Raw genomic sequence first — 27,637 nt, 5'->3', positions numbered from 1 at the left:
GTAAACGTTGTCCCCGGTTGCTCCCTGGATCCCAGCAAAAAACAAATCCATACAAATAATTTAAAGCTCCTAACACTTATAATAATTAAAAAATCAAACGAAGGGGCATAGCTTTGGTTCATATATGGCGTAAAAATGTTTTCTATAATTTTACTATCCAGAGAGCCTTCTTGAGCTTACTGTGGGACTTAGTCGATCTGTGTAAGAATGTCCTGTGTAAGAGAGGACAATATGGAATACTTTTTCTATGGAGTAGCGGTCACGTGAGCACGTGACTTAGTCCCCTTTTGTCTTAAAAGAATAGTTTACTTCTAGGAAACACTCCCCTTTCAACTGTTTATATTTGAAATTACTAAAATTCTAACTTTATAAAAGTGAAATGATTCTATGATAACCCATTGCGTGAAACATTATACATTCTTACAATTGCATACCGATTTGGAGCACTTGTATCAATATTCCGAAAATAAATTCGGAACTTCACTCACATTTTTTTATATTTTCCACTAAGCCTGCTCAGAAAAAAAAGTCTAGCTACCTATTCGAACTCTCAATTTTAACATTACCGAAACTATAAGGTGAGTAGATAAATTGTAAAGTATGGAAACAGTGTAGTGTATAATTGCAATTGTCATGACCGTGACATATATTTGGGAGCCCTTGAGCGACCAGAGTCTGGAGCGTGGTTACATGCCTTGCCTTCGCCGCAGCTTGGGACGCTCTTAGACAACGATTCTTTGAGAATTTCAGCGGCTCTCAGGTTGGGGGCAAGGGTGTGTGAGGCCCATCGTTGCCGTTGTGGAGTATTGGTGGTGGAAGATGGGCACCACGGTCTGAGTTCCGTAGCCAAATGGCAAAAAACGGAACCCTTATGGATTCGTCATGTCTGTCTGTCTGTCTGTCTGTCCGTCCGTCTGTCCGTCTGTCTGTCCGTCCGTATGTCACAGCCACTTTTTTCCGAAACTATAAGAACTATAATGTTGAAACTTGGTAAGTAGATGTATTCTGTGAACCGCATTAAGATTTTCACACTAAAATAGAAAAAAAAAACAATTAATTTTGGGGGTTGCCCATACTTAGAACTGAAACTCAAAAAAAATTTTTTCATCGAACCCATACGTGTGGGGTATCTATGGCTTGGAGGATATAATCAAACGGAGACGCCATATCTGTAATTTTCTGTACAAAACAGTCTGCCGATTTTTGCGGGGGAGGGGAACGTCAAATGTATGCGTAACGTAAAAATAGCCATGTCAGATAAACGTCAGTCCATACATTGTGTATGACCGTTGGCCGCCTATTTTCGACAGAGGGGAAAGCCTGTTAATGGCTACTCCGTTTAGTTGTATCCTCCAAGATCTATGGATAAGGTCTTCAAAAATGATATTGAGGTTTCTAATATAATTTTTTTCTAAACTGAATAGTTTGCGCGAGAGACACTTCCAAAGTGGTAAAATGTGTCCCCCCCCCCCTGTAACTTCTAAAATAAGAGAATGATAAAACTAAAAAAAATATATGATGTACATTACCATGTAAACTTCCACCGAAAATTGGTTTGAACGAGATCTAGTAAGTAGTCGTTTTTTTTAATACGTCAAAATCTCCTAAATACGGAACCCTTCATGGCCGAGTCCGACTCGCACTTGGCCGCTTTGATTTTTATATCCTTTTGACAAATTAGGACATAGAAAACTTAGATTTAGATTACATTTAGAATCCACTTTAGAAAACTATATTTCGTCTTAATTAATCGAGAGTGCAGTTTCTCGGTAAAAACAAGACATAAAGAACGACATGACCGTATTAGCATTACCTAAAACTGCTCAATACTAGTAGCTATCTGGTATGTGCTAAGTAAACCTACGTCAGATTAAAGTTTCGCAACAGTTTCACCTTCGCCATCTGTCCGTTAAAGGGACAATAACACTGACACAAAATATCAATAACATTGTTATTCGCTACTTTAGGCAATATGAGCAGTTCAACGATTAATTATGAACAATTATCAATCAATGAACTTGATATTTTCGTATACATAAAAACATCTTGTCTAGTCTAGCAGTCGCCGATATCAAAAAGATATCTCGTAAACTGGTATTCAGAAATTTAAAATTATTAGTTAGTAAAATAACGTTGGCGGGCGTGTGTTTATTAAAATGAGCGGGTTTTGATATCCATAAATCTATATTTTATGATTAAGGTTACCTACTTATATTTTAGTGGATTTAAATTTTCCTTTTCTATATTTTTACGAAAGAATTCATGATAATAAGAATTCATCATAAATCTTGGTTTAACCCTCTTCCAGGCCGCACCAATATAGACGTCACAAAAAGTAAAAGACACATTTAAATTAGTTACAATGTCTAGTTAGACACATATACCTAAGTATCCAATTAATGGGTATAGTGTAGTGTATAGTATGTACTATATATATGTACCTACATGGGTATGTCTACTATGGTCGTAAAAAGTAGTAAAAACCGTCTGCTGACAGTTTACTGTAGAACATTTCGAGTAGCACGTGCGGTACGACTCGGGTGCACCAGTATGTGACCTCGAGATGTATAACAGCGCGTAATAGGAGTTTCACTCTTCCGGTTGGGCTGCTAATAACTCCGTTTATTGTTCTTAGTCTATCACTTCTTCAAGTGACAGATCCCATAACCTTAACGCTAGCTTGCACTATAATAACTATTATAAGGCCCATAATACGCGTAATACGCAAAGCTCTATTGGCGGTGCACGTGCTCGATGACTATAATGAATAGTGACGAGCCAGAGATCAGTGATTGTGCTCCTATTCGTCATTGATAAAGCTTATTGGCAATCTGTGAGATAACTAATCATGGTCAATTGAGAAACAAGAATTTAAATTAGTTCGAGGGATGTTCTCTATCACAATCAATACAATATTTATCGAGTAGGTATATACTTGTGGCTTGATAGGTACCTACGCCTTAGTTGGTACAATCACCTTCAGATATATCTGGTGGCGACGGTACCCTAACGCAACCTTTGCTTATATAGTTTGGGAGTACGTCGATTTAAGAAATATTGTCAAAGAAATAAAGAAATTGTGACAGGCAAGACAAAGGTCTTAGCTTAGACAAAGCCATTACCTTCTCGAGTTCCAGATCGATACATCGAACATTAGTAACACGATCCCTCAAAAAAGTGCAGGCAAAGGCAGGTTAAAAATAATTATTGAAAATATCTTAGCCTCTGTCTGAGACTTTGTCCGCGTAAAAGTCGAACATAATCGAATTTCGAACCGGATTCGCTGTCAACGAGCACCGACATGAGTGCTTGGAAATGGAGACATACAGAGAATCCGTAAAATTATACAATCATCTGGCATCATTGTCGGAAGTGATAATACCTATAATAAGTCTTTTCATTGAGACCTGTAGATTAAGCTGATGCTCAATTGTCTGGAATTACAAGTGTCCTGATTTTTCTAACCGAAGCTATTAATAACTGTATGAAAAACACGAAAATATGGGAGACGTATGTTTGTCGTATGTTTTACAAGTTCGCCCAGAGGTACTAAAATAGTTATTTACGATACAAGTGCGGAAAGTATTAAATCTCAAAACTCCACAAAATGAAAACTCCCTTCGGTCGTGTTTTATATTATCACCACTCGTTGCGAATTTCCTATTCGCACGTGTATCGACTATCGTACGTTTTACTGACATATGGCCCTTTAAATTTTCGACATAGGCTAGGAAAGTGCTTATTCCCGCACTAGTGCGAGGAAGTAGCACCATCTATGTACTGTAAAGTATCCTTATTACATGGATTACGACAGGGTCTCGCCAGGTAATAAAATATCGGTCAAAATCATAACCCCCGTTTTGCTTTGCCGTAATCGGGTAAACTCTTAAATGTAAAAAAAAAGCCTTTTGTTTCCAGTCTGTTGTATTGACGTCAAATAGCTGTTGGTGACAGTTTCTACGTAACAAAACGCTCAGGTCATCTACAGGTAGGTACCAAGCACAGAGCTACTTGAGCGATTTATCGATTTCACGATATCTGGCTAGAGTTGTAAAATTCGAATACACGGTTAGAAGGATGGGGTATTGCACAGATTATCACACACTAACACGCTAATAAAAAAATTGGTATAAAAAGACTAATTTCGAATGTTAATTAAAATATTCAAAACATAATAGAACGGAGTGCGGCTTGGTATTTCACAAGTAAATAAGTCTCTATCTGATGAAAGCGAGTTTTTGCAATCGCTACATAATGCCGAACTGCGGATTCTGTGGGTGATAGTCTGTAAGGAATCTAAAGGTCTCCATTGCGACCGCTACACAAAAAGTCGTGGAAACAATTCCAGCGTATCATGTTTGATTGTTGTTCAACATTATTAGTTGATGTACCGTCAACTGGGGTGAATATGGACAAAACTTGAAATATGATTTACCTGACAATTTCTTAAAAAATACGCACACAAATTGTATCATACAAAATCTCTTAACAAATTTAGACTGAAAACCTTATTTAAACAGGAAATAATAAATTCGTCATACTGAAATATCAAATCATCATTAATATCATCATCATTTTAGCCTTCGGTCGCCCACTGCTGAGCATAGGCCTCTCTTCTTGTTCGCCACTTGTCCCGGTCCTGTGCTAGTCACATCCAAAAGTGCCCCGCGATACTTCGAACGTCATCCACCCAACGAGCCAACAGACGCCAGGCGCTTCTTTCATCAAATATCAAATATCTTACCGTATGCCACATTCCATAAAAAGCAGCACCAATCCGTACAGCATGCATCTCACGGCGTATGCTCTCAGTATGACTCGGAGGAGGCTCGGCGTGCGCTTGGTACCGGCGCGAGCCACCTCCTCCTCCCAAAGGCGAGCAAATTTGTCGCCAAGGGGACCTAGAAACAGTCCGATCATTAATATGTGTTACACATTTAAGTTAAATAAATAAAATTGGACTAACTGGCATCACACAAATAAGTCAAACCTACTCTTTTTTTTTTTTAATTTTAAATACCTAATAGAGTACCAAACTGTTCAAAAAATGGGCAAGCCAACGGGAGTGAACACTATGAGCGATGGTAATGACTATTGTTGCTGCTTTTGGTCTAAGTATAGCAAATTAGTGATAATATGACTACAGGTACATACATATAGGTGTTTAGTGTTTTCTATACTCTTAGGAGTGTTAGGAATCTTAGGATGCTGAGATGGGGCCATTTCGTGGCACTTTATTAACCGACTTCCAAATCTCAAAGGAGGTTATCAATTCGGTTGTATGTTTTTTTTTTTCATTATGTTCTTTTTGTGTAATTATGTGTATTGTCTGTGTGTTTACGAATAAAAAACTATTCTATTCTATTCTTCTTAGGACATACTCAAGAGATGTGAAATTCAATACCAATTTTATGTGAGCTGAACATAACATAAAGCTACATATGAGTATTGATTATAAAGTTTCTATCATATTTTACTTCTCTGAACAGTCATTCATATAATTTGCTATGGACATTGAAATTCACAACCTATTTAAAGTATGTCAGGTTTAAGCTTAGGAACCTTCATTTACCATAGACAAACATCAAATAAGTCTGCTGAGGACTGATTTCAGGGTAAGATAGTATATTGTGCAACAGTTACCCTTATTGTTATAGGGTTATACTCTATGTGTCCACAAAATACAATAGGCAGGAACTTTACATATCAGTCTGAAAAGCTTAAAATATTCATGATAAATAATGGACATCATAAGGTACCTGATGCGTGTTCTTTTAAGGGTTCATATAGGTGTTCCTCTTCCATTTCCTGTTTCAAGCCCCTCCAAAAAATAGGTAACGTCCATCTAAAACAGTCATTACATAATTATAATATACTACAGCGGTCAGCAACCCGCGGCCCGTGAGCCTGTCACTTGCGGCCCGCGAGCCTCCCTGGCTATTTTGTATGTAATATTGACAAACGACAATGTCTGATAAAGTCATAAATATTAACAAAGTGCGGCCCGTGTCAACTTCGTTAACTACTATGTGGCCCTTGGCTGCTAAAAGGTTGCCGACCGCTGATATACAACAATAATATAGCAATATCAATATGGTAGAACTTGCTTACAGGTAGTTTTAAGTATTCACCAATGACAAGGGATGGACTGTGTTTAAGAGGGTGCTAATGCAAAATTTTATTTTTTATATTGAATTTTTTACACATTTTATTCAAAGGCAAAAGCCATGAAAAAATTCACTCTGAAACTATTATTTGCGAGGGCAGACTCTAAGCAAAATAAAAGTTAAATTTAGCTTGATTGGAATAAATAAGCTGCATTTGCAATTAAAATAAATAAAAGATGTTTGTAAGAAATACAAACCCAATGCAAGAAGTAGGTTTAAAGAGAACTTACATATAGCGGCCATTACTTGTTAGAAATTTTACAAATGTTGTCTACTCTACAGTTTTCTCTTTGCAAAAAAAATAGGAAATGAATACAAAATCAGAACACTTACCCAAATGTGAGAGCTGATAGTGGATTCGCTTGTGCCCTGGGGTGTGCAGGACGAGACTTTTTCTTTGTTGATTCCATGTTTACTTGCCTAAATATAATTCACGAAATATTACTGTGTTATGAAATATTACTTCAGAATAAACAATTATATAATGCAATCATAAACTACATTAACTAACGTTTGCCGTTTCGTTTAATCGTGTTATTTAAATATTAGTAGTAAGTATGCATGTTTGAAAGTTATAAATACTTACTGAACGACTTTCGTCAGCTGATACTAGAAACATGAGCTGTATAGCTTCAGGATTGTAGAACAGACATAGTTGCGATTAAATGCCACTATATAACTAGCATTAAATAATAAGTCACAAATCAGGAGTAATTATGAATTACAACTACCTACAAGACACCCCAAAAATAAACTGTTAAATATTGTGATATATAAATGAGATATAACCGTACTCTTGGTTTATTATAAAGACAAGGTTTTGTAGGTGGGAACAGAAAATTAATCACAGGAAATAATGAAATAAAAGAACAGTAATAAAATAAATAATACTAAGCGCAAGAGATCATCACCGACAATTTTTGACGTGACGGCTGAACAGATAGAAAATAACCACTACACACGACACGACCCGAATGAAATGAATGAAGGAGAGACAGGAGAGTAGATCTGTAGGCGACCGGCGACCGACCGGCAAGGCAAAGACCGGCAATCGGCAATATTCGATTCGGCATTAGTGAATGAATGAATGAAAGAAAAGATTGTTTTTTTTTCGTCCATCTGGACAGGCTAAAGCTCTAAAGCTTTGGATTCCTCCGAAAACGGTGCCGTCATATGACGGCCGTCATATAGCGGCAGCAAAAGACGGCCGTCTTTACGGTGGCGACATGTGGAAAGTACCACGGCGTCATAACACACCGTCATCCACCAAGGTCAAAGCGGGAAATTTGAAAAATGTAGGCGCGATGGGATAACGTCCCATAGAAAATTTGAATTTCGCGCCTTTTCCTACTGACAAGATTTGCTTGATCATCTATAATTTACTTGGAGGATGAAATATCATCAGAAGAGAAAATTAACGGAGTACGGAATCATTTATTCAAATCTCGTGTCATTTATTCAAAATGGCGTCACCGCTATCTAATAAAACGTTCACGAAACTATCGACAAGGTCATGACGGCCGTCATCTTACGTTAAAGCTTTGGATTCCTCCGAAAACGGTGCCGTCATCTTACGTTACGTTGGCAATCAACGTAACGTAACGCCGTCTAGGAAACCGCGCCATCTTGTTTACATAGACAACGTTCTAGTGACGTCAGTCAACGCTATATAGCGGCCGTCATATGACGGCACCGTTTTCGGAGGAATCCAAAGCTTTAGCCTTAGAAAAGATTGAAAGATGAAAAGAGTGCAGGGACACAGATAATATAGTCTGGCAAACAACTTTTGTCAGTAACCTCAAATAATACTAGTCTAAAGCCCCCTCCAGACTATGTACGTGAATCGCGGCACCAAGCCGCGAACGCGACTGTGGAGCTTGCTTTTCTACCGTGAACGGGAACGGATTAGTAGGTATAAAACCGAGCTCGCGCGGAGAGTTCCATAGGCCTGCTTAAACCCCCTCTACACTCGTGCGCGAATCGCTGTTTGTGAAAATCGATTCCACCAAGCCAGTTGGTTGCCAGTGTTGCCACGCGCGCTCACGCACGCACGTCGCGTCGCCGCGCGCTCGAATATGCTAAAATTGTATCCGAAAGAAATGTCTTCGTCACGAACAAATAACACAACTTAGTATGGATGAATACAGAAACAACAAAACTAATAAAACATACCGTTTTTGCTCTTCCGATAGATATAGGAAAAGTAGGTAGACATTCTCAATAATCTCAATACAAGTACTTTAATACCAATTGTTTTTATGTTTACGATAGTTGCAAGTTGCAAGGGTGGTTACAAGCTACGTAGGTGGTATTGAATTATTGCACGGTTTATAAAACGGCGTAATCACTGCGTTTACTGCAGGGAGATATGACCTTTTAAAATGTCTCGCAGTCACTCGTCGGAATGAAACGCATAAACAGAATATTGTAATTACTTATTGCAACTTATCTTGCTCGTGGTTATTTTACGCTATGCTTTTATATGGCCAGTTCTAATGCTAGTTTGACAATTAAAACTTATATTTGTACCTACCTAAGTAGGTAGGTATCTTCTATAGACTCTATAGCTTAAGTAGGTACTTATTTGTAAAATAATTTCCCAATAAATTAAATCTCGAACCCAATAAATCAAATCTCGAATCAAATAAATCAAATCTCCAATCAAATAAATCAAATCTCCAATCAAATAAATCGAATCTCAAATCAAATAAATCGAATCTCCAATCAAATCACAAATCAAATAAATCGAATCTCAAATCAAATAAATCGAATCTCAAATCAAATAAATCGAATCTCAAATCAAATAAATCGAATCTCAAATCAAATAAATCGAATCTCAAATCAAATAAATCGAATCTCAAATCAAATAAATCGAATCTCAAATCAACAAATCAAATCTCAAATCAAATAAATCAAATCTCAAATCAAATAAATTGAATCTCAAATCAACAAATCGAATCGCAAATCAACAAATCGAATCTCAAATCAACAAATCGAATCTCAAATCAACAAATCTAATCTCAAATCAACAAATCTAATCTCAAATCAACAAATCTAATCTCAAATCAACAAATCTAATCTCAAATCAATAAATCTAATCTCAAATCAACAAATCGAATCTCAAATCAACAAATCGAATCTCAAATCAACAAATCGAAACTCAAATCAACAAATCGAAACTCAAATCAATAAATCGGAACTCAAATCAACAAATCGAAACTCAAATCAATAAATCGGAACTCAAATCAATAAATCGAAAATCAATAAATCGAAACTCAAATCAATAAATCGAAACTCAAATCAATAAACCGAAACTCAAATCAATAAACCGTAACTCAAATCAATAAATCGAAACTCAAATAAATAAATCGAAAATAAAATCAATAAATCGAAAATAAATTCAATAAATCGAAAATAAAATCAATAAATCGAAACTCAAATCAATAAATCGAAACTCAAATCAATAAATCGAAACTCAAATCAATAAATCGAAACTCAAATCAATAAACCGAAACTCAAATCAATAAACCGAAACTCAAATCAATAAATCGAAACTCAAATCAATAAATCGAAAATAAAATCAATAAATCGAAAATAAAATCAATAAATCGAAACTCAAATCAATAAATCGAAACTCAAATCAATAAATCGAAACTCAAATCAATAAATCGAAACTCAAATCAATAAATCGAAACTCAAATCAATAAATCGAAACTCAAATCAATAAATCTCAAACTCAAATCAATAAATCAAAACTCTCAATGAATCAAAACTCTCAATGAATCAAAACTCTCAGTGAATCAAAACTCTCAGTGAATAAAAAAAAAATATACAGAAATTGTAAAGCAACTTAAGCAACAAGTGTCAACTCAATACTGTCAATGTCACTGATAGATGTCACTGGAAAAACCGATTATTTTTGAGCTGTCAAGAGCTCATGTCAGAACGTCGCTACTATAACTTCATGGTCGCTACTAATTTTGACAGCTCCCTTAAAAAAAAGAATGTCTCTGGTTTTTGCTTCCAATTATTGGGTCGTACATTATTGGGTCGGGCTTTCTCAACCTGCACCAATAATGTTCAGCCCAATAATTGAAAGCCAAGGGACTCAAATTAGTGGACGCGAATTATGGGGTCGTACATTATTGCCCTGTGAAAATAGTGGCTTCGTATTATCGCCCCGGACCAAACTTGCGCGGACCGAGAATGCTCAACCCAGGAATGTACAGCCCAATAATCCGCGTCCATCATGGTCGCCAATTATTGGGCTGTACATTCTTGGTTGAGCATTATTTGGTTGTGTATTAGTGGCTCCCACATTCGTGACAATGAGTCAAGTCAATGACAATGGCATGTCGTATCAACACCAACAGAGCGACGAGATATTTTGAGTTGAAATTGGGATTATTCATTTGAATTACGCCAGTTCTTGATAGAGAAAATATATTTTTTGGTTGAGCATCAACTATATTGAACAAGTATTATAATGGTGGCAATATTTATCAAAAGGCATAAGAGTATGATACGCGTTAGTATATTTTTCTTTTGTATTGGTTGTGGAATAGCATTGTGTTTTTTGAGGATTGACTGTGCTAATGCTGTGAATACTGTAACGCCAGTGTCTGCACGGCAAGGTGCGACTAGTGGTATAGAGTACGCGGTGCTTGTTTTAACCAGCCCTTTGAACGAGGAACGGCGCAATGTTATTCGTACCACCTGGGCAAGCTTTGTGTCCAATATATTTGTCGAAAATGGAGAGAGATTATACAAGTGGAACCACAGTTGGACTGAAAAGCGGAGCAACCATGATTTCATCAAAGTGTACTTTGTAGTTGGCATTAAAGGATTAAGCACTGAAAAGTTAAACATTTTAAAAGCAGAAAGTGCCAGAAGTAATGATATGGTTTTGTTGGATAACCTGACTGACAAATATGAAAATTTGGCTATGAAAATGAAACTATCTTTTCTATGGTTCCATGAGAATGTAAAGAATCTAAAGTATATTATTAAATGTGATGATGACTCCTTTGTTAGAGTGGACCTAATTGTAAAAGATTTGGAAGCTTTTGCTCCTCAGATGAATTCATATACTCTCAAAACATATGTCTCCAGCCAAGTCAAGGTAAGAAGAAGATTCACTGTTATTTAACAAGATTTCACTGCTCAGGTTCACCCTTAAAATTACTTAAAGATTTTGTCATGATATCTGGTTGAGTTAGGGGTTCTTCTTTTTCAGGAACTCATTGGGTGTAGTGCAAAAAAAATGAACGACATAATTATATGAAGCTGAAAAAAAAAGTAGCTGTTCCATTTGAAGATTTGTTAACCACTTGATTAGAATACAATGCAAAATTATAAATTAGTTAACATTCAAGGTACCTAAAATAAATATTAATTAATTTGAAAATAATAACTAGAATTCCATCACTTTTAGCTTGACATAATGCAGCAAAATTGCAAATAGACTTTCAAAGAAGAGCTGTGAATATCATGAGAACCAATTAAAGGGAAGGGGCTTGTTTTCTACAAAAGGTTTCTGGGTACAAGGTACCTATTATCAACAGGGAGATTTCCAGAGGGTCATTACATTACTGATTATCTACCTTAGCCAGAACATTTTTACGTATCCGTCATTGATAAAGAACCAAGTTCATTAAGCAGTTATGTCTATTGATTAGAAATAAATACAAATTCAAGTAAATAAGGCTGAGCGAAAAACCCCGTGTGTTTTACTAACATTGTCTATCTGTAGCCCGCGGCCCCTGCCAACCAACTATGTGATACTAATGAAATATTCTTTCTCCAGCCAAGTATGACCCAATATTGCGGCCTATATTGGGGATATTTCAATGGGCATGCTCGTGTCCAAGTGAAAGGCAAATGGCAGGAACAAGACTGGTTCTTGTGTGACAACTATCTGCCATATGCACTTGGGGGCGGTTATGTTGTTTCTCGCAACATCATAGACTTTATTGCCATAAACACAGACTTTCTAAGGTAAATAAATAATAAATTTAATAGTTGATTAACAAGTTACTTAAGTGTAATACCTAACTAAAATAGTTGCTATTTTTGTATAAATCCAGATAAATAATTGGTACTAATCTCATTAAATTGCCTTTTTCAGTTCATATCGATCAGAAGATATATCAATGGGAGTTTGGACAGCGCCGTTGGATGGAATCAACAGAGTTCATGATGTTAGATTTGACACCGAATGGATTTCACGAGGATGCCTAAATCATATGTTAGTAAGACATAAACAGACTACTCAAGATATGTTTCAGATGTACAAAGCTTTGGTGGACTCAAAAGGAGAAAACCTGTGCAAAACTGAAACTGTAGAAAGAGGCGCCTATGAATATAAGTGGAACTCACGCCCTAGTCAATGTTGTAATTCACTTCATCATTTGTTTAACAGGAATAAAGAAAATATTCCTGGCAACATGAAAACGTGAAGGATCAACTAGTCAAATATTTCTTAGCATTAAGTTCCAGATTCTGAAGATTCAAAAAGTCTGAACAAAGGTATATTTTTTTACTACTCCAATTGATACTGATAATCAATATATATTATAAAAGAAAGTGTACAATGTGCGTGCCGCTAAAACTCAGAAATGAGCCCCGATACGATCGATGAAGTTATATGGTGTGGTAGCCCTCTATCTCCCGTCCATGAAGAAGTTTCCCGTTTTTACCTGAAGCGTGTGCTTTTGAAGATATAAGGGCTGAAAGTTTTGCCCACACCCAGACTTAGAAGCAGTCATATTGTTATTGAATATTGAACCTTAACTTAATAGACGAAAGTTCAGAATCGATCGTGAAACATATGTATACCTTCAAAAATTTGTACTTGGGGTGGTGTCTCGGGTCTCGGAGGCTAGACATTTCTAGAACAGTCCAGAACATTCGGGGAAATTCGAGAGCATTCCACAGTATTTCAGAATATTCTGGAATGTTTTCAAATGTTTGAGAACAGCCTAGATCATTGTGGAACATTCCAGAGCACTTTCGAATGTTCTGGAATATTCTGGACCATTCGAAGGCTTTTTATAGGGTCCGTCGTGAGGTTCGAATGTTCGAGAACATCCCAGAATATTCTGGAATATATTTCCATGAAGAAGGTTCCTGTTTTTACCTGGAGGGTAGTGCTTTTGAAGATATAAGGGTAGATAATTTCGCCCTCTAGACATTTCTAGAACACTCCAGAGCGTTCGACAGTATTCGAGAGCATTCCACAACATTTAAGAACATTCTGGAGTGTTGTCGAATGTTCCAGAACACTCTCGAATGTTGTGAACTCTGGAATATTGGGCGCCATTTAATTTTTGCAACTACCACACAGTCACATGTCTACTCTCTGAGCGAAGCCGGGTACCTCAGCTAGTATTCAATAAGAAGTAAGACACGTTATGTACTCGCAAGCAAAAATGTTCAACCTTAGAATTATTGCCAGCTTCCCATTTTAGAGTTCTGTAGTCAACAATTAACTAAAGGAATCCTTAGTTTTGTTATATTTGTTTCTCCAATGTATAGGAGTATTGGGCTAATAAATACTATTATAAAGCTGTAATTTGGTTATGGGTATACATATCAGACCGTTTAATTATAAAATATTATGTATAAACAAAAACTTCTTTGAATAAACAAAAGCATATTTATTATCACTTCAACCTATTGTGTTTTTAACCGCCTTCAAAAAAAAAGGAGGTTCTCAGTTTGACCCGTATGTATGTATGTATGTATATTTGTTCGCGATTATCTCGCGTTTGGCTGAACCGATTTTGATGCGGTTTTCGGAAAAGTGTTTCTTACATTCTGGAGAAGGTTTTAGTATACATAGATCTGAGCTGATGCTGAACCCTGGCTGTACCCAGTGGAACTCAGGTTTGATGCAACATAGGCTCACGCTGTTTTGGTCATCCGACACGCCTTGATGAGCACTTGGGAGAGCAGTACCCAAGATAGAGCTGATGCTGAACCCTGGCTGTACCTAGTGGAACTCAGGTTTGGTGCAACATAGGCCCACGCGATTTTGGTCATACGTCACATCTTGATGAGCACTTGGGAGAGCAGTACCCAAGATAGAGCTGATGCTGAACCCTGGCTGTACCTAGTGGAACTCAGGTTTGGTGCAACATAGGCCCACGCGATTTTGGTCATTTGTCACATCTTGATGAGCACTTGGGAGAGCAGTATCCAAGACAGAGCTGATGCTGAACCCTTGCTGTACCCAGTGGAACTCAGGTTTGGTGCACCATAGGCCCACGCTATTTTGGCCATCCGTCACATCTTGATGAGCACTTGGGAGAGCAGTACTCGAAATAGAGCTGATGCTGAACCCTGGCTGTACCTAGTGGAACTCAGGTTTGGTGGACATAGGCCCACGCTATTTTGGTCCTGCGTCACATCTTGATCAGCACTTGGGAGAGCAGTACCCAAGATAGAGCTGATGCTGAACCCTGGCTGTACCCAGTGGAACTCAGGTTTGGTACAACATAGGCCCACGCTATTTAGGTCATCCGTCACATCTTGATGAGCACTTGGGAGAGCAGTACACGAAATAGAGCTGATGCTGAACCCTGGCTGTACCTAGTGGAACTCAGGTTTGGTGCAACATAGGCCCACGCGATTTTGGTCATCCGTCATATCTTGATGAGCACTTGGGAGAGCAGTACCCAAGATAGAGCTGATGCTGAACCCTGGCTGTACCCAGTGGAACTCAGGTTTGGTGCAACATAGGCCCACGCTATTTAGGTCATCCGTCACATCTTGATGAGCACTTGGGAGAGCAGTACCCGAAATAGAGCTGATGCTGAACCCTGGCTGTACCTAGTGGAACTCAGGCTTGGTGCAACATAGGCCCACGCTATTTTGGTCATCCGTCACATCTTGATGAGCACTTGGGAGAGCAGTACCCAAGATAGAGCTGATGCTAAACCCTTGCTGTACCTAGTGGAACTCAGGTTTGGTGCAACATAGGCCCACGCTATTTTGGTCATCCGTCACATCTTGATGAGCACTTGGGAGAGCAGTACCCAAGATAAAGCTGACGCTGAACCCTTGCTGTACCTAGTGGAACTCAGGTTTGGTGCATCATAGGCACACTTTGTTTTGGTTAACCGACTTGTCGTCGTGTGCCTATGTTGCAGAGTTCCACTAGGTGGGTCGATAAACTTTTTTCTAACTGCCTTTAAAAAAAGGACGTTCTCAGTTTGACCCGTATGTATGTATGTATGTATGTTTGTTCGTGATTATCTTGCGTTTGGTTGAACCGATTTTGATGCGGTTTTCAGAAAAGTGTTACATTCTGCAGAAGGTTTTAGTGTACAGTACATGGATGGTTTGAAAAACCAATTGGACCCCGTAGGTGGCCATGCTATCCGTATACCTACCAACAAATTTAAGTTGCTGAAACCGATTTAGATAAAATAGTGGGAGTGGGAGTGGGAGGCAGACTCGGACTGGGACTGGGAATGGGAGTGGGAGGAATATACATACAAATCGTTTAGCACCAAAACGTCATATTATGTTGTGTCGCGATTATCGTCGAGTTAGGTCATCACCAACATTAGTAGGTAGTTACTAGCCCAATATTAAATGGAGAGCCTAACAAACATATTTTAGCCCAAAACCTAAAATAAATGAAGTACCTACCTATCACTAAAAAGTAAAAAATAAAATAAAATAAATAAAAAAGAATTAAAAAATTAAAAATAAACAAAAATAAAACCAAAATAAAATAACTTAATATAATATCTTTTTTAAAAAAAGGGAACCGCCTTCAAAAAACCAACCCACTGAAAAGTACAAAATAATTTTTATATGGCACCCCTTTACGTGTCCAGTCCCTATCCCGTCGTAAAGCAAATTTTTGCCAAAAAGTAATTAATACCTAATAATAAGAAAAATGATAATCATCCGGGTAATTACTTAGTTTTTGAAGGCGGTGCCAAACCAACAAAAACAATCTTTACTACCAATCAGAAAAAAAATACGAGTACGTAGTACCTACAAAAACTAAATTAATGAGTAAACTAAGTATGTCTTTATAATGCAAGTAAGTGCAGCATTCTTCGTTGTCTAAAATATCGGTTCTCAAAAATTTTGGTTTGGCACCGACTTCAAAAACTAAGTAATTACCCGGATGATTATTAATTTTCTTATTATTAGATATTAATTACTTTTTGGCAAAAATTTGCTTTACGACGGGATAGGGACTGGACACGTAAAGGGGTGCCATATAAAAATTATTTTGTACTTTTCAGTGGGTTGGTTTTTTGAAGGCGGTTCCCTTTTTTTAAAAAAGATATTATATTAAGTTATTTTATTTTGGTTTTATTTTTGTTTATTTTTAATTTTTTTGAGGATTGACTGTGCTAATGCTATAGGGAATCATAATTTTAACATCATTTATTCATCATTCACTGCCAAAGTTTTCGCATTCTATTATGCCAATATTTTCGTGGCGCTACGCTCGTAGCCAATCCCAGCGTGTTCCCGCTTTATAGAGGAAAGCTACTATAAACAGAGAACCCGCCGAGTGGGTTCCCGGCACTCAATGTGTTAATTGCTTTAAACCTTTTTTTATACCATCGGTGGCAAACGAGCACACGGCTCTACATTTTATACATTGACAGTTGGATTAACAATGAATTACAAAAAGGTTGTAGGGTCGACTACAAAGAGATGTATCCACTTTTTCACCTTATTACAAGGCAGTAAGGTGAAAAAGTGGATACATCTCTTTGTAATTGACATATAGAATCTGTAATTATAAAATTGATTCAATTATTGTAAATGGTATTTTTTGTACTTAATAAAAATGCACACAGAAGTTTATAGCATACGTAACACACTTTCATGGTAATTGTCGTAATACAATGAAATCAATTAACTTCAGACTTATTACAAGTCCTTAACTAGATTTTTTTTTACGTTAGTTTTTGCTATAGCTGTTTGCCCTCCTAAGATTATTCTTATCACTTAGCACTCTTGCATGCTACGAGTGATGGCGCAATCACAATGTGGAAAGCTTGTTGAATGCGCATAACACATGCGATAATAGAGGCTTAGTAATTCAGGACCCAGTTTGTCTTTTTTCTGTTCCTAAAGCATTAAGAACATTGGTGAAACAATGTCCCACAATGTTGATATAGCCCAAAGCATCATCGGGCCAGCCTTTAACCAAATAAACGTCACAACCAGAAATTATGAGGCTAAAGATGTTTTTTATTGGTATTCATTTATTTACTGAATCATTGTCATATAATATGAAATACTCATTGCAAATATGTCATTTCTATTTGCATTATCCTTAAATTTCGTTTATTCAAAATCATTTATTTACAATTTTGTTTTATTGAATTATTCTCTTTCTAAATCGAATTTAATAAAAAAAATGATGTGTCCCCTGGGAGAGATTTTCTTTTAATAATCAATATTTCGTGTGCGAACATTCTCCCCGTTAAATAATCTGGCCCCAGCTTCCGGATTTTACTTACAAGGATGTTGCGCATGCGCATACCTACCCCACTCCCTTAGCCCGAGAATTCCTCGGAGTTCGCACCCAAACATAACTTCTAGTCAATATTAACTTGCAACTATACTTATTTATAAGAAGAAATTGAAAACAATAAAACGATCGTAAAACCATATGATATTTTATTTTATTGAATAATTAAAAAAACACAACATGTGAAACATTGTACAGTCAATAGTTTAATATCACATTTACAAAAATCCATAACTAAATCCATTCCATATACTTAATGTATGTCTTAATGAGAACCTTTAATTTTAGTGTCCATATATGTTTGATTGTTATAAAAAGTTGTTCTCGACAATTCTTCTCTAAAATAGTCGATTGTTCTCTGTAATCCTTCCTCTAGGGAAACCTGTAAAATTAAGAACAATTAAGAATGTGTCACCCTAAATCAGTGTTTACCTTCCTAATATTGCCACACAAACACTTCAATATTATTACCCCTGTGACCTATACGACCAACAGAGAAGGTACTTTACAACTTATAGAAATGAAATAATCAAATAGAGAAGTTTTAGGTACGCTGCAAAATAAGGCTAACGGGGAGAAGTGGATGATGACCGTTCATGGCCCCGGTGCCCGCTAGCTTCCACTCCGCGGCCTAATGACCATGGGTCATAAACGTTTGCCAAAAACAAACCGTTGATAATCGTTTGTCCCTATCCATGCTTTTGACTTACGTGACAATATTTAACTGATGTTTGTAAGAGGATATGACACGACATCACTCCGTATACACTGCATCAAGTTGAGTTGGTCATACGTAGTTACATATCATCATCAAGCGGCGGAACCTTGTGGTTTTTTTTATTCATAATTAAAGCTACGAACCTTAGGAGACCAATGAAGCTGCATTTCAGCGAGGGTAATGTCAGGTCGCCGTCGCTGCGGGTCGTCCTCCACAGCCGCGCCTGTTGACACTGTGCTACGGCACCCGGGCACTATGTTCTTTATGATCATAGCAAATTCTAGAACATAAATAATAATCACTTGCCGAGGCCCGACACGATACGTTACGAGTTTCTACTGGACACAGTACGCTTAGGACAGGAGCGCCGCGACAGGATCCGTCTTTCTAACGGTATTAATTAGAGAGGGACGGGGATGGGTAGCCTATCTCACGACTCACGGGCGAGATATTGTTGAGGCGCTTCTCTGCACATATATATTTTTTTCTAATTTTCTTTGTAATTAAATAAAAGCTCTAGAAAAATATATCATGTTGGTGGCGAAAGACCCGGTACAATTCAAAGCAGGTTCTTATAAAACAATGTGCACTACCCGTTTGCCTGCGTGCCACCATCGTCATATAGGAAACAAATTGGCCAAGAGCATGTCGGGACATGCTCAGTGTAGGGTTCCGTAGTTACTATTTTTTCAGAATAGGCTAAACGGGGCCTATTAGCATCATGTACATTGCAAGCAAAAGGGAGTACTTTCGCAGCGCTTTGTACGATTTTTTTCTAAGAGAAGACTTTTTGTATTAACTCAAAAATGGCTAGAGTGATCTTGTTCGCTATAGTTTTAATTTAATTTATATATCCATGCCAAATTGCTGCTTTCTAGCACTAAGGATCACGGAGCAAAGCCTCGGACAGACGGACATGGCGAAACTATAAGGGTTCCTAGTTGACTACGGAACCCTAAAAAAGAGTTGGGTTTTTCCCACTAGTTACCACCAAGTTGTTACCAGTGGCAACTACTGGGAAAAGTGAGTCATTGGCTGGTTAGAACCACATTGAAATACCTTCTATTGTATGCTCCACTGGATTTCCTATATTAACAGGCAGAGTATAACTCGATGCCATTAGTGACAGTAGACCATTTACAAGATCTGAGACATAGCAAAATGATCTGGTTTGCTTTCCATTGCCATATACCTGAAATATATTTAGTAAATCAGTCTAAGAAATATTTAAAAAAATGCTTTATTTTCACCAGAGTAATGAGATTCTGTTCCATTCTTTTTATTAGTTTTAACTCTAAATCTGATGTTTCAATGTGATTGTGACCTGGACAGCCTGGACTGGTCTATTATTGTGCAACCAAAAAATAAAATAGATAAAGAGAGATAAAATATACATATATGTATGTATTTTGGCGAATATGGCAATGTGTTACTGCCTTGGGATAATTGGGTACATTAACAAACTTACTGTGATAGTTAAGTTTTGTAGTGCTTGCATGATAAAATTAGACACCACACGCCCATCTGACACATGCATTCTTGGTCCATAGGTGTTAAAGATTCTGGCAACTCTGACGGATACATTTTCCTGTTTTGCATACGAATAAGCTAATGTTTCTGCAACCCTTTTGCCTTCATCGTAACACGCTCTTGGCCCTAAAACATAAGTGTTATTAGAAATTATTATCTTATATTACCAATCATAATAAATAAAACACATTCAGTATAGTCAACCCCAATGAAAACATAGGTATAGATTGTTTGTATAGAATGTTACAAAATATACCTACTCAATTTACCAACTTTAACTGTATACATATGTAAGCAAAAAGTCCCACTTTGTTGCTTGTTGGTTATTCGTATAAAGATACCAGCAAATCTCGTCCTTATGGTAAGCACCAAAGCACAGAATAAGTAATAGTATTACCATACAGAACGGCCACGCACCACCCTGCCCCGACTCGCATTACCTCGCCCCGCGACTGGCCGCGACGTGCGACGTGAATCTGGCGGACTTCTGGCGTCCTCACAGTATAGCAACTTATCCACACATACACAATGACGCGTGTACAGACGTGCCGCGCACACATATAAACGCAAATGATTTTTGATGTATGGCATGTCCGCCCTGTGACCAAAGTGGGACCTTTGACTAGAAATCGACACATAAGTAATGGCTTATACATATATAATTTTATTCTTGAGTTGGTGCGATTAGAGGGTATAGAAAAATGCTTGATTTTAATATATTTACCTATTGGATTGACATGGCCCCAATATGACTCTGGTTGAGGATGAACCATTGGATCACCATATACTTCAGAAGTACTAGCTATTAAAATTTTTGCTCCAACTCTGCGTGCTAGCCCTGTAATAACAAAATAAAAATATTAACAAGTACTCCATAGGTAAGTTCTCTAAATAAATATATTTCTTGACACCCACCTAACATATTAATAGTCCCTAATGTATTCGTTTTAATTGTCTTCACAGGATTTTGCATATAGTGAGGTGGACTGGCAGGACTAGCTAAGTGGTATATTTCATCAGCCTAAAATAAAAGAAGAATTATAAAACAACAGTTATAATATTATTATTACATCTAACTGATTTGATTTGCTACGGCCTAATGGTTTAGAATAAATACCTCCACATACAGCGGGTTGATTATGTCATGGTGAATCATTTCAAAGTTGCGATGGCCAAACCAATGCTCAACATTGCGCTTGCGACCAGTAAAAAAATTGTCAACAACTATTACTTCATGGCCTTGCATCATAAGAATATCTACTAGGTGGGACCCTACAAAACCAGCTCCACCTGTTACCTGAAATGAAAATGCAGTGAGAGGTCAAGTAGTAGTGAGTTAATTTTAAATTATTTTAATATCCATTGTTCAGCTACCAAGTAATTTGTTAGTCCGACTAAGACTTTGCACCAACTTGAATAGCACAGTGTCATTATAATCATCATCTTTTCATAGAAATTTGACATCAATGATGACATTGCCACACTTTGTCATTGCAAATGCTATGCAGTTAGGTCGGCCAGACTCTAAATGGTTTGCCTGTCGGACAGCCTGTCCTACAGTCAGTTAAAAAGGTGTTAAATGCAAGTTTGTTTCTCCCTGAAGCTATCGTCAAAAGGTGCATCCAAGTTAAGGTGGGCAGAACTTACCAAAATGCGCCTTCTCTCTTTGTAACCCAAGTATTTTACTTCAGGATATTTTTGTGGTACCCTTCCCTCTAATATAGCAATTTTCTTCTCTAATTGTTCTATTCTAGCCTGCGCTTCCTGCAGTTGACGCTTTGTACTGTCCTCTGCCTCATTAGATTGTATTGGTTTTGGATTCTCCATGTTTGTATTCTCAAATCTAACTGGTATTTTTTTTATCTGGGCATAAGTTATTTCTGGTGAATTGACAATTAGTCTTTGGTTATCTTTGCGTGTCCCTTCTTCATATTTATCTTTCGTAAGAATTAGAAATAGTAAAAACACTGAAAAAAGACGTGGTCTGTGATAGGTACTGTGCATAATTATTTAATTAGAAGATACAAAACGGGTGGCTAATACCGGTAGAGTAGAATATTCTAGTATCACAGCTATTTAGTGCAACATCGCACCTTATCATAGAAACATTAAAAAAACATGTGTACTTACGTAAAGACAAGATACATATTATGGTTATTGTCTTTCTGAATTTTAAAGATTGCCTTAACATATCTGAAAGGAATATTCTATAATTCTTGGTGCTCACATTTCGGCTGAATGTTGAAAAACAAATACAGAATGCCAAAGAGCTTATAATCACTGTTCTACTGAATTTACATCAGCAAATGTTCAGCAAACAGTGAGTAGAGTAGTAGACCGAAATAGAAACGTCACACACATAACACACATTACAATACGTTTTTTTTTTCTTTATATGGCATCGCGCTCCTGGCGCATTCAGCCAGACTAGTAAAACGGGGAAACGGAATTATATAGCTGGTTAACCAAATCTTGTCAGTAAAAAAGGCGCGAAATTCAAATTTTCTATGGGACGATATCCCTTCGCGCCTACATTTTTCAAATTAGCCGCCTTTTTCTACTGTCAAGATCTGGTTGACCAAGTATAATACGATAATGATACAGGGTGGCCAAATAAGAGGTATACACTTTATTTTTGAAATTTTATTCTATAAAACATAAAAAATATTAAGTATTCTTTGTTAAATATAATATGTAGGGTCAGCAATTACACATGGAAAATAATGTCAGACAAATGTCCACCTCTAGCAGCATGGCAGATGCGAACCCTTTTCATCGCGTTTTTCATCACTTTTTCACACATTACTGGCGTTATCTCAGCGACAGTGTTTCAAATATTTTGTTTTAATTGCTGAAGGTTCGTTGGCCTATTAGCATAGACACGTCCCTTTAGATAGCCCCACAGAAAAAAGTCAGGAGCTGTTAAATCAGGCGATCTTGGGGGCCAGTCAATGTCACCGTTTCTCGAAATTAATCGACCAGGAAACGTTATTTTTAATGTTTCTATTGTTTTTAATGATTAAAACACGTTGTTCCGTCGTAAAACGCTCCATAATAAATTTGCCGTATCTACACAAACTAATTTTCATGCAATAACTGTCATATTTACCGCCAAAATAAAATGGCGGCAAAAAAAGTTGTTTACCTCTAATTTGGCCACCCTGTATGAGCGTTTTCCAAAAAAAGTGTACATTTCATTCATGTCTTCAAAATATTGACTTCTTGGGCTCATTTTACTCAGAATCATTTGTACATTCACCCCTCATACATAAAAAAATGTGTCCAAAAATTTCCTTTCCTGATCGTCACATTCTTGTATGAAATTTTTTTTATTTGTATGAACGTGACGCACTGGAAATTTTTTTTTCATACCAAATGGGACACATTTTTTCATGTATGAGGCGTGAATGTACAAATGATTCTGAGTAAAATGAGCTCAAGAAGTCAATATTTTGAAGACATGAATAGCGATGTGACGAGTCCACTTTTTTTCAATTCGAATCATTCGAATTGATTCGGCCGCTGATTCGAATTCAAAATCGAGTTGACTCGACTCGACGATTCGCGTGGTTCGCGACAAGGTCACAGGCACAGGCGCGGAGCGAGTTGAGACGGCGAGTTACTCGGCAGTTGTTGTAAAAAGAACCTTCAGGGCACGGAATTAAGGTTTATTTTTGAATGGCCATACTAGCAGTGAACTCGAGTTGGGATACTTGGGATGGCGAATCAAGCGGCAGTTGTTGTAAAAAGAACCTACGGGTTACGGAGTTAAGGTTTATTTTTGAATGGTCATAGTACCAACTCGAGTTGAGAGGGCGAATCGAGCGGCAGTTGTTGTAAAAAGAGCCTTCAGGCTACGGTATTAAGGTTTATTTTTGAATGGCCTTAGTAGCAGTGTGATAGCGTTGACTCGGCTCCGCGAGTTGGCGATTCATTCGCCGAGTTACCTAGCTAGTGGTCGAGTTGATTCGAATTGCCAATAGTCTTGATTCGAATCAACTCATCTGTAGGCTGATTCGAATTATTCGAATCAGATAACTCGACTCGCCCATCGCTTTGACATGTACACTTTTTTTGGATAACGCTCATATAGTGTGTCAAAGGTCTGTTTGATTTCAAACATAGACAGAGAGAATCATATTATCTGTCTTAATCCCTCGTTTCCCAGGACTTCTCAACGCCTTATAATAAAATTCCGACTCATATATGAGCCACTGGGATCTGAGAGGTACTAGTACTAGCACCCAAAAGAAAAGGATGAGTATAGGTTTTTTGTTCCTATTTACTGACAAGATTTGGTTTACCCAGTATATTTGTCAGACTGACTGATGAAAATGAATGATGACTGGGAGAGTGAGAGAATTGACTGATATGAACATAGATGGTAGTATTTCTATAGATGTGGCCTACCGCGTGCCCCCGTAAAGCTTTGGATTCCTCCGAAAACGGTGCCGTCATATGACGGCCGTCATATAGCGGCAGCAAAAGACGGCCGTCTTTACGGTGGCGACATGTGGAAAGTACCACGGCGTCATAACACACCGTCATCCACCAAGGTCAAAGCGGCAAATTTGAAAACAGTAGGCGCGATGGGATAACGCCCCATAGAAAATTTGAATTTCGCGCCTTTTCCTACTGACAAGATTTGCTTGATCATCTATAATTTACTTGGAGGATGAAATATCATCAGAAGAGGAAAATAATCGTAGTACGGAATCATTTATTCAAATCTCGTGTCATTTATTCAAAATGGCGTCACCGCTATCTAATAAAACGTTCACGAAACTATCGACAAGGTCATGACGGCCGTCATCTTACGTTACGTTGACAGTCAACGTAACGTAACGCCGTCTAGGTAACCGCGCCATCTTGTTTACATAGACAACGTTCTAGTGACGTCAGTCAACGCTATATAGCGGCCGTAATATGACGGCACCGTTTTCGGAGGAATCCAAAGCTAGGGATAGACATAGATGACGTCACAAACCCGGGGATACCATATAGGTAAAAATTACCCCAATATTATCAAATGCAAAATAGTGCAAAATTAATTATTTAATACTTAGTAGAAAATATAGCTCTTTGGTAGATTTACTACCAAAGTATGGCAACATTAGCAAATGTCACCGTTATCTGTCATGTTCGTAATCAGGGTCAAAATCTCAGCTAACTTCAAAATCAAATTAGATTACCGGTCGAGCACTGTGCAATCTTCTTTTGTTTTATTTAGTAATTGTATTATTTATGTGTAACAAGAAAATATAAACCAAAAGGTATCTTCATATGTTTCTGCACAAAGTAAGTAGAATAAACACACTCATCAGTGTGTTTTATTTAATAGCTTAATTTTAGTTGAGTAAGGTAGTATTTTATTTTTATTTCTCTGGAAATCGTTTATAAAATACTTTAGTTAGATGATATTTTCAGAGTACCACTGAATTAATACTAAACGAATTTAACAATAATTTGAGCATAAAACATAATATGATGTTACTCGATTGAATTTAAACATTTTCGTAATATATTTTACTAAAATTACGAAATAGGTACTCTTTCTAGAATACGTCAGTTTGTAATATTAATATCTGAGAGACCAAGCTTTGCTCGGAAAACAAATAAAAACTTAAATATGCTAGTTTTCCCAGAGATAAGACCTAGCTAGATCGATTTTTCGCCCGCGAAAACCCCCCATTATAGCAAATTTGATCATTTTATCGAAATCGTTGGAGCCGGTTCCGAGATCCCCGAAATATACACCGTGTTTTTTTTTATTTCCGTTAATTTCAAGGGTGCATTCCTGAGCTTAAATCAAGTAACTTTCTCAAAGACACCGATATTCTAATTAACTCCATTTCGGAGATAATCAATAATTTATTTTTTTCCTATAAGGCCTCTACAAGCGTGTACACTTGCCTTAGGGCCGGTTTACATATTGATTAGTGTTTAGAATGAGTTCATACATTTGCTACTAAACTTAAGTACAATCTCGGTCGGTCGATGTTCGAAATGACATTGATATGTCACAGATTTCAATTGTTTGCTTGAGTTAAATGTAAAGCCCGTGTTACAACAACGCTATATGCTACATTTAATTAGTTTTTAAACTTATTTTTTTTGTAAAAAAATCAAAAAAAATTTTCTTTTTTAAATTAACTATGCCGTTTAGTTCTCTTAAACGTACTTAACCATACCCCGAAGTTAACGGAATTCAATAAAAACACGGTGTATAGACATATACAAGAATTGCTCGTTTAAAGGTATAGGACATAGGACATGTGTATTTGTAAGGCATGCCCTGCACAGCCATGCAACTTCGTGATTTTTCATGAGAGCTACATCAAATATCAACATTTATTCAGCAAATAGGCCACAAGGGCACTTTTACACGTCAATATGGAATTTACATACAGCAAAAAAAAAACACATCAACAATTATAAAATACAACTAAGCCGTAAATATCAAATCAAACTAACATAGAGATGTATAAAGTCTCTAAATGTCGAATTACAAAAAACGCAATAACAATAGTATTGAAAAAAAAATCACAAAGATACAAAAACTATAATCTAAAATTATTTAGAGATGTAAATGTCTCTAAGTGTCATAACTAAAAGATTACAATATATAGTAGTTAATCAAATTATCCATTATTATGTATAGGGTCTCCAAGAGTCAAAATCCTGTACATGAACAAAGATTCCTCTAAAATGTTGTAGTAACAAAGAGGGTTAATGCTTTATTTGCTAGGTTCATAAAATAAAATAAAAGTAATAAATAGTACCCTAAACATTCGAATGTTTGACAGTTTTATACATAACTAGCTGTTCATTGTCTATCGAAAATAGGTAGCCTATGCACATTTCTGGGCCATCATTTTTGATTTTTCATCACCAAATTTTATCAAAAGTGGTTCAGTTGTTTAGCCATGCCGTAGCAGACAGAGTTAAATTTGAATTTTTTTGTTACTATCATTTTAGTGCCTGGGTTATATAAACAAGTAGGTAAGTATTACAACTTATTGTGCATACTTAACAATATATACCTGCTTTAGATGTAAATGCAATGCACTCAACCTTAAGGGGAAAGGGGACAACAGGTCCTCCATACAAACATAGTCCTCATTTTCCTCTCTGGATATTAACATTGTGAAAAAACAATTTACACAATTTGTTGTATTTTAAAAATAGTTAAGCCTTTTCGTTTGACTTTTATTTTATTTTATGCTTGCTATAAAATGTAGGAGAGAAAACAATTTATAAATATCTAGGGAGGAAAATGGGGACAATTTTTTATGAAAATGCAGATTCGGAGCGTTTGTCCACTTTCACCGTTTAGTACTACCTAAAAAAAAGACTATTAACTTTCTCATATATAAATGTTATTAATATTATAATTTAATATAGGTAATTAACAAAACTAAAAAAATATTATTGCAGGTGACAAGCCTGGATGATGTGGATCTGTCGCTGCTGCCTCTGCGGCGCACACACACATACAACAACTTTTTGAAGAAAGAAATCTACCAGTTCCAAGTGATGAAGACTGCAACATCTGAAGGTATGCATTGAGGACCTAGTAGTCATACAAACTGAAACTCATGGGTTCAATGATACGGAAGTTACTTAACACCTTTGTGACCTAAAATACTATTAAGTGAAGATCTGGATAGGACAATATCATTTATATTTAATTATTACCACAGAATA

General features: G+C 36.9%; 4 protein-coding genes and 1 long non-coding RNA gene across 5 annotated transcripts in view; 3 read left to right on the top strand and 2 right to left on the bottom strand.

The window, feature by feature from the left end:
• LOC134661408 (ATP-binding cassette subfamily C member 4-like) overlaps positions 1–7,140 on the bottom strand; it is a 44,078-nt gene extending 36,938 nt beyond the window's left edge. The window contains exons 1-4 of the mRNA XM_063517480.1: positions 6,754–7,140; positions 6,501–6,587; positions 5,760–5,845; positions 4,745–4,901 (exon numbers count right to left, since the gene is read on the bottom strand). Coding sequence (XP_063373550.1) covers positions 4,745–4,901; positions 5,760–5,845; positions 6,501–6,577 — 320 coding nt within the window. The 5' untranslated portion in view covers positions 6,578–6,587; positions 6,754–7,140. The remainder of the gene's footprint in view (positions 1–4,744; positions 4,902–5,759; positions 5,846–6,500; positions 6,588–6,753) is intronic.
• The window catches only part of LOC134661441 (uncharacterized), a 380,476-nt gene extending 361,117 nt beyond the window's left edge, over positions 1–19,359 (top strand). The window contains exon 3 of the long non-coding RNA XR_010097955.1: positions 19,235–19,359. This is a non-coding gene — a long non-coding RNA (uncharacterized LOC134661441). The remainder of the gene's footprint in view (positions 1–19,234) is intronic.
• On the top strand, positions 10,516–12,699 carry LOC134661801 (beta-1,3-galactosyltransferase 6). The gene is made up of 3 exons (XM_063517993.1): positions 10,516–11,289; positions 11,974–12,164; positions 12,295–12,699. The coding sequence occupies exons 1-3, from the start codon at positions 10,654–10,656 to the stop codon at positions 12,623–12,625; spliced, it is 1,158 nt and encodes a 385-aa protein (XP_063374063.1). The 5' UTR covers positions 10,516–10,653; the 3' UTR covers positions 12,626–12,699.
• Positions 17,818–22,269, bottom strand: LOC134661426 (UDP-glucuronic acid decarboxylase 1). The gene is made up of 9 exons (XM_063517514.1): positions 22,061–22,269; positions 21,578–21,897; positions 21,048–21,227; positions 20,846–20,951; positions 20,655–20,768; positions 19,869–20,056; positions 19,460–19,592; positions 18,544–18,680; positions 17,818–18,064 (listed from the first exon to the last, which is right to left on the bottom strand). Exons 1-9 carry the CDS (start codon positions 22,119–22,121, stop codon positions 17,948–17,950), a joined length of 1,356 nt encoding a protein of 451 aa, XP_063373584.1. The 5' UTR covers positions 22,122–22,269; the 3' UTR covers positions 17,818–17,947.
• Positions 22,270–24,271: 2,002 nt separating this feature from the next.
• Positions 24,272–27,637, top strand: part of LOC134660672 (protein PFC0760c-like) — a 139,032-nt gene continuing 135,666 nt past the window's right edge. Inside the window, exons 1-2 of the mRNA XM_063516449.1 lie at positions 24,272–24,283; positions 27,368–27,488. Coding sequence (XP_063372519.1) covers positions 24,272–24,283; positions 27,368–27,488 — 133 coding nt within the window. The remainder of the gene's footprint in view (positions 24,284–27,367; positions 27,489–27,637) is intronic.

This window comes from Cydia amplana, chromosome Z, assembly GCF_948474715.1.
Source record: "Cydia amplana chromosome Z, ilCydAmpl1.1, whole genome shotgun sequence".
NCBI classification, from domain to species: domain Eukaryota; kingdom Metazoa; phylum Arthropoda; class Insecta; order Lepidoptera; family Tortricidae; genus Cydia; species Cydia amplana.
Note: the sequence above shows the minus strand (reverse complement) of the source record. Positions and strands in the feature narration are given on the sequence as shown.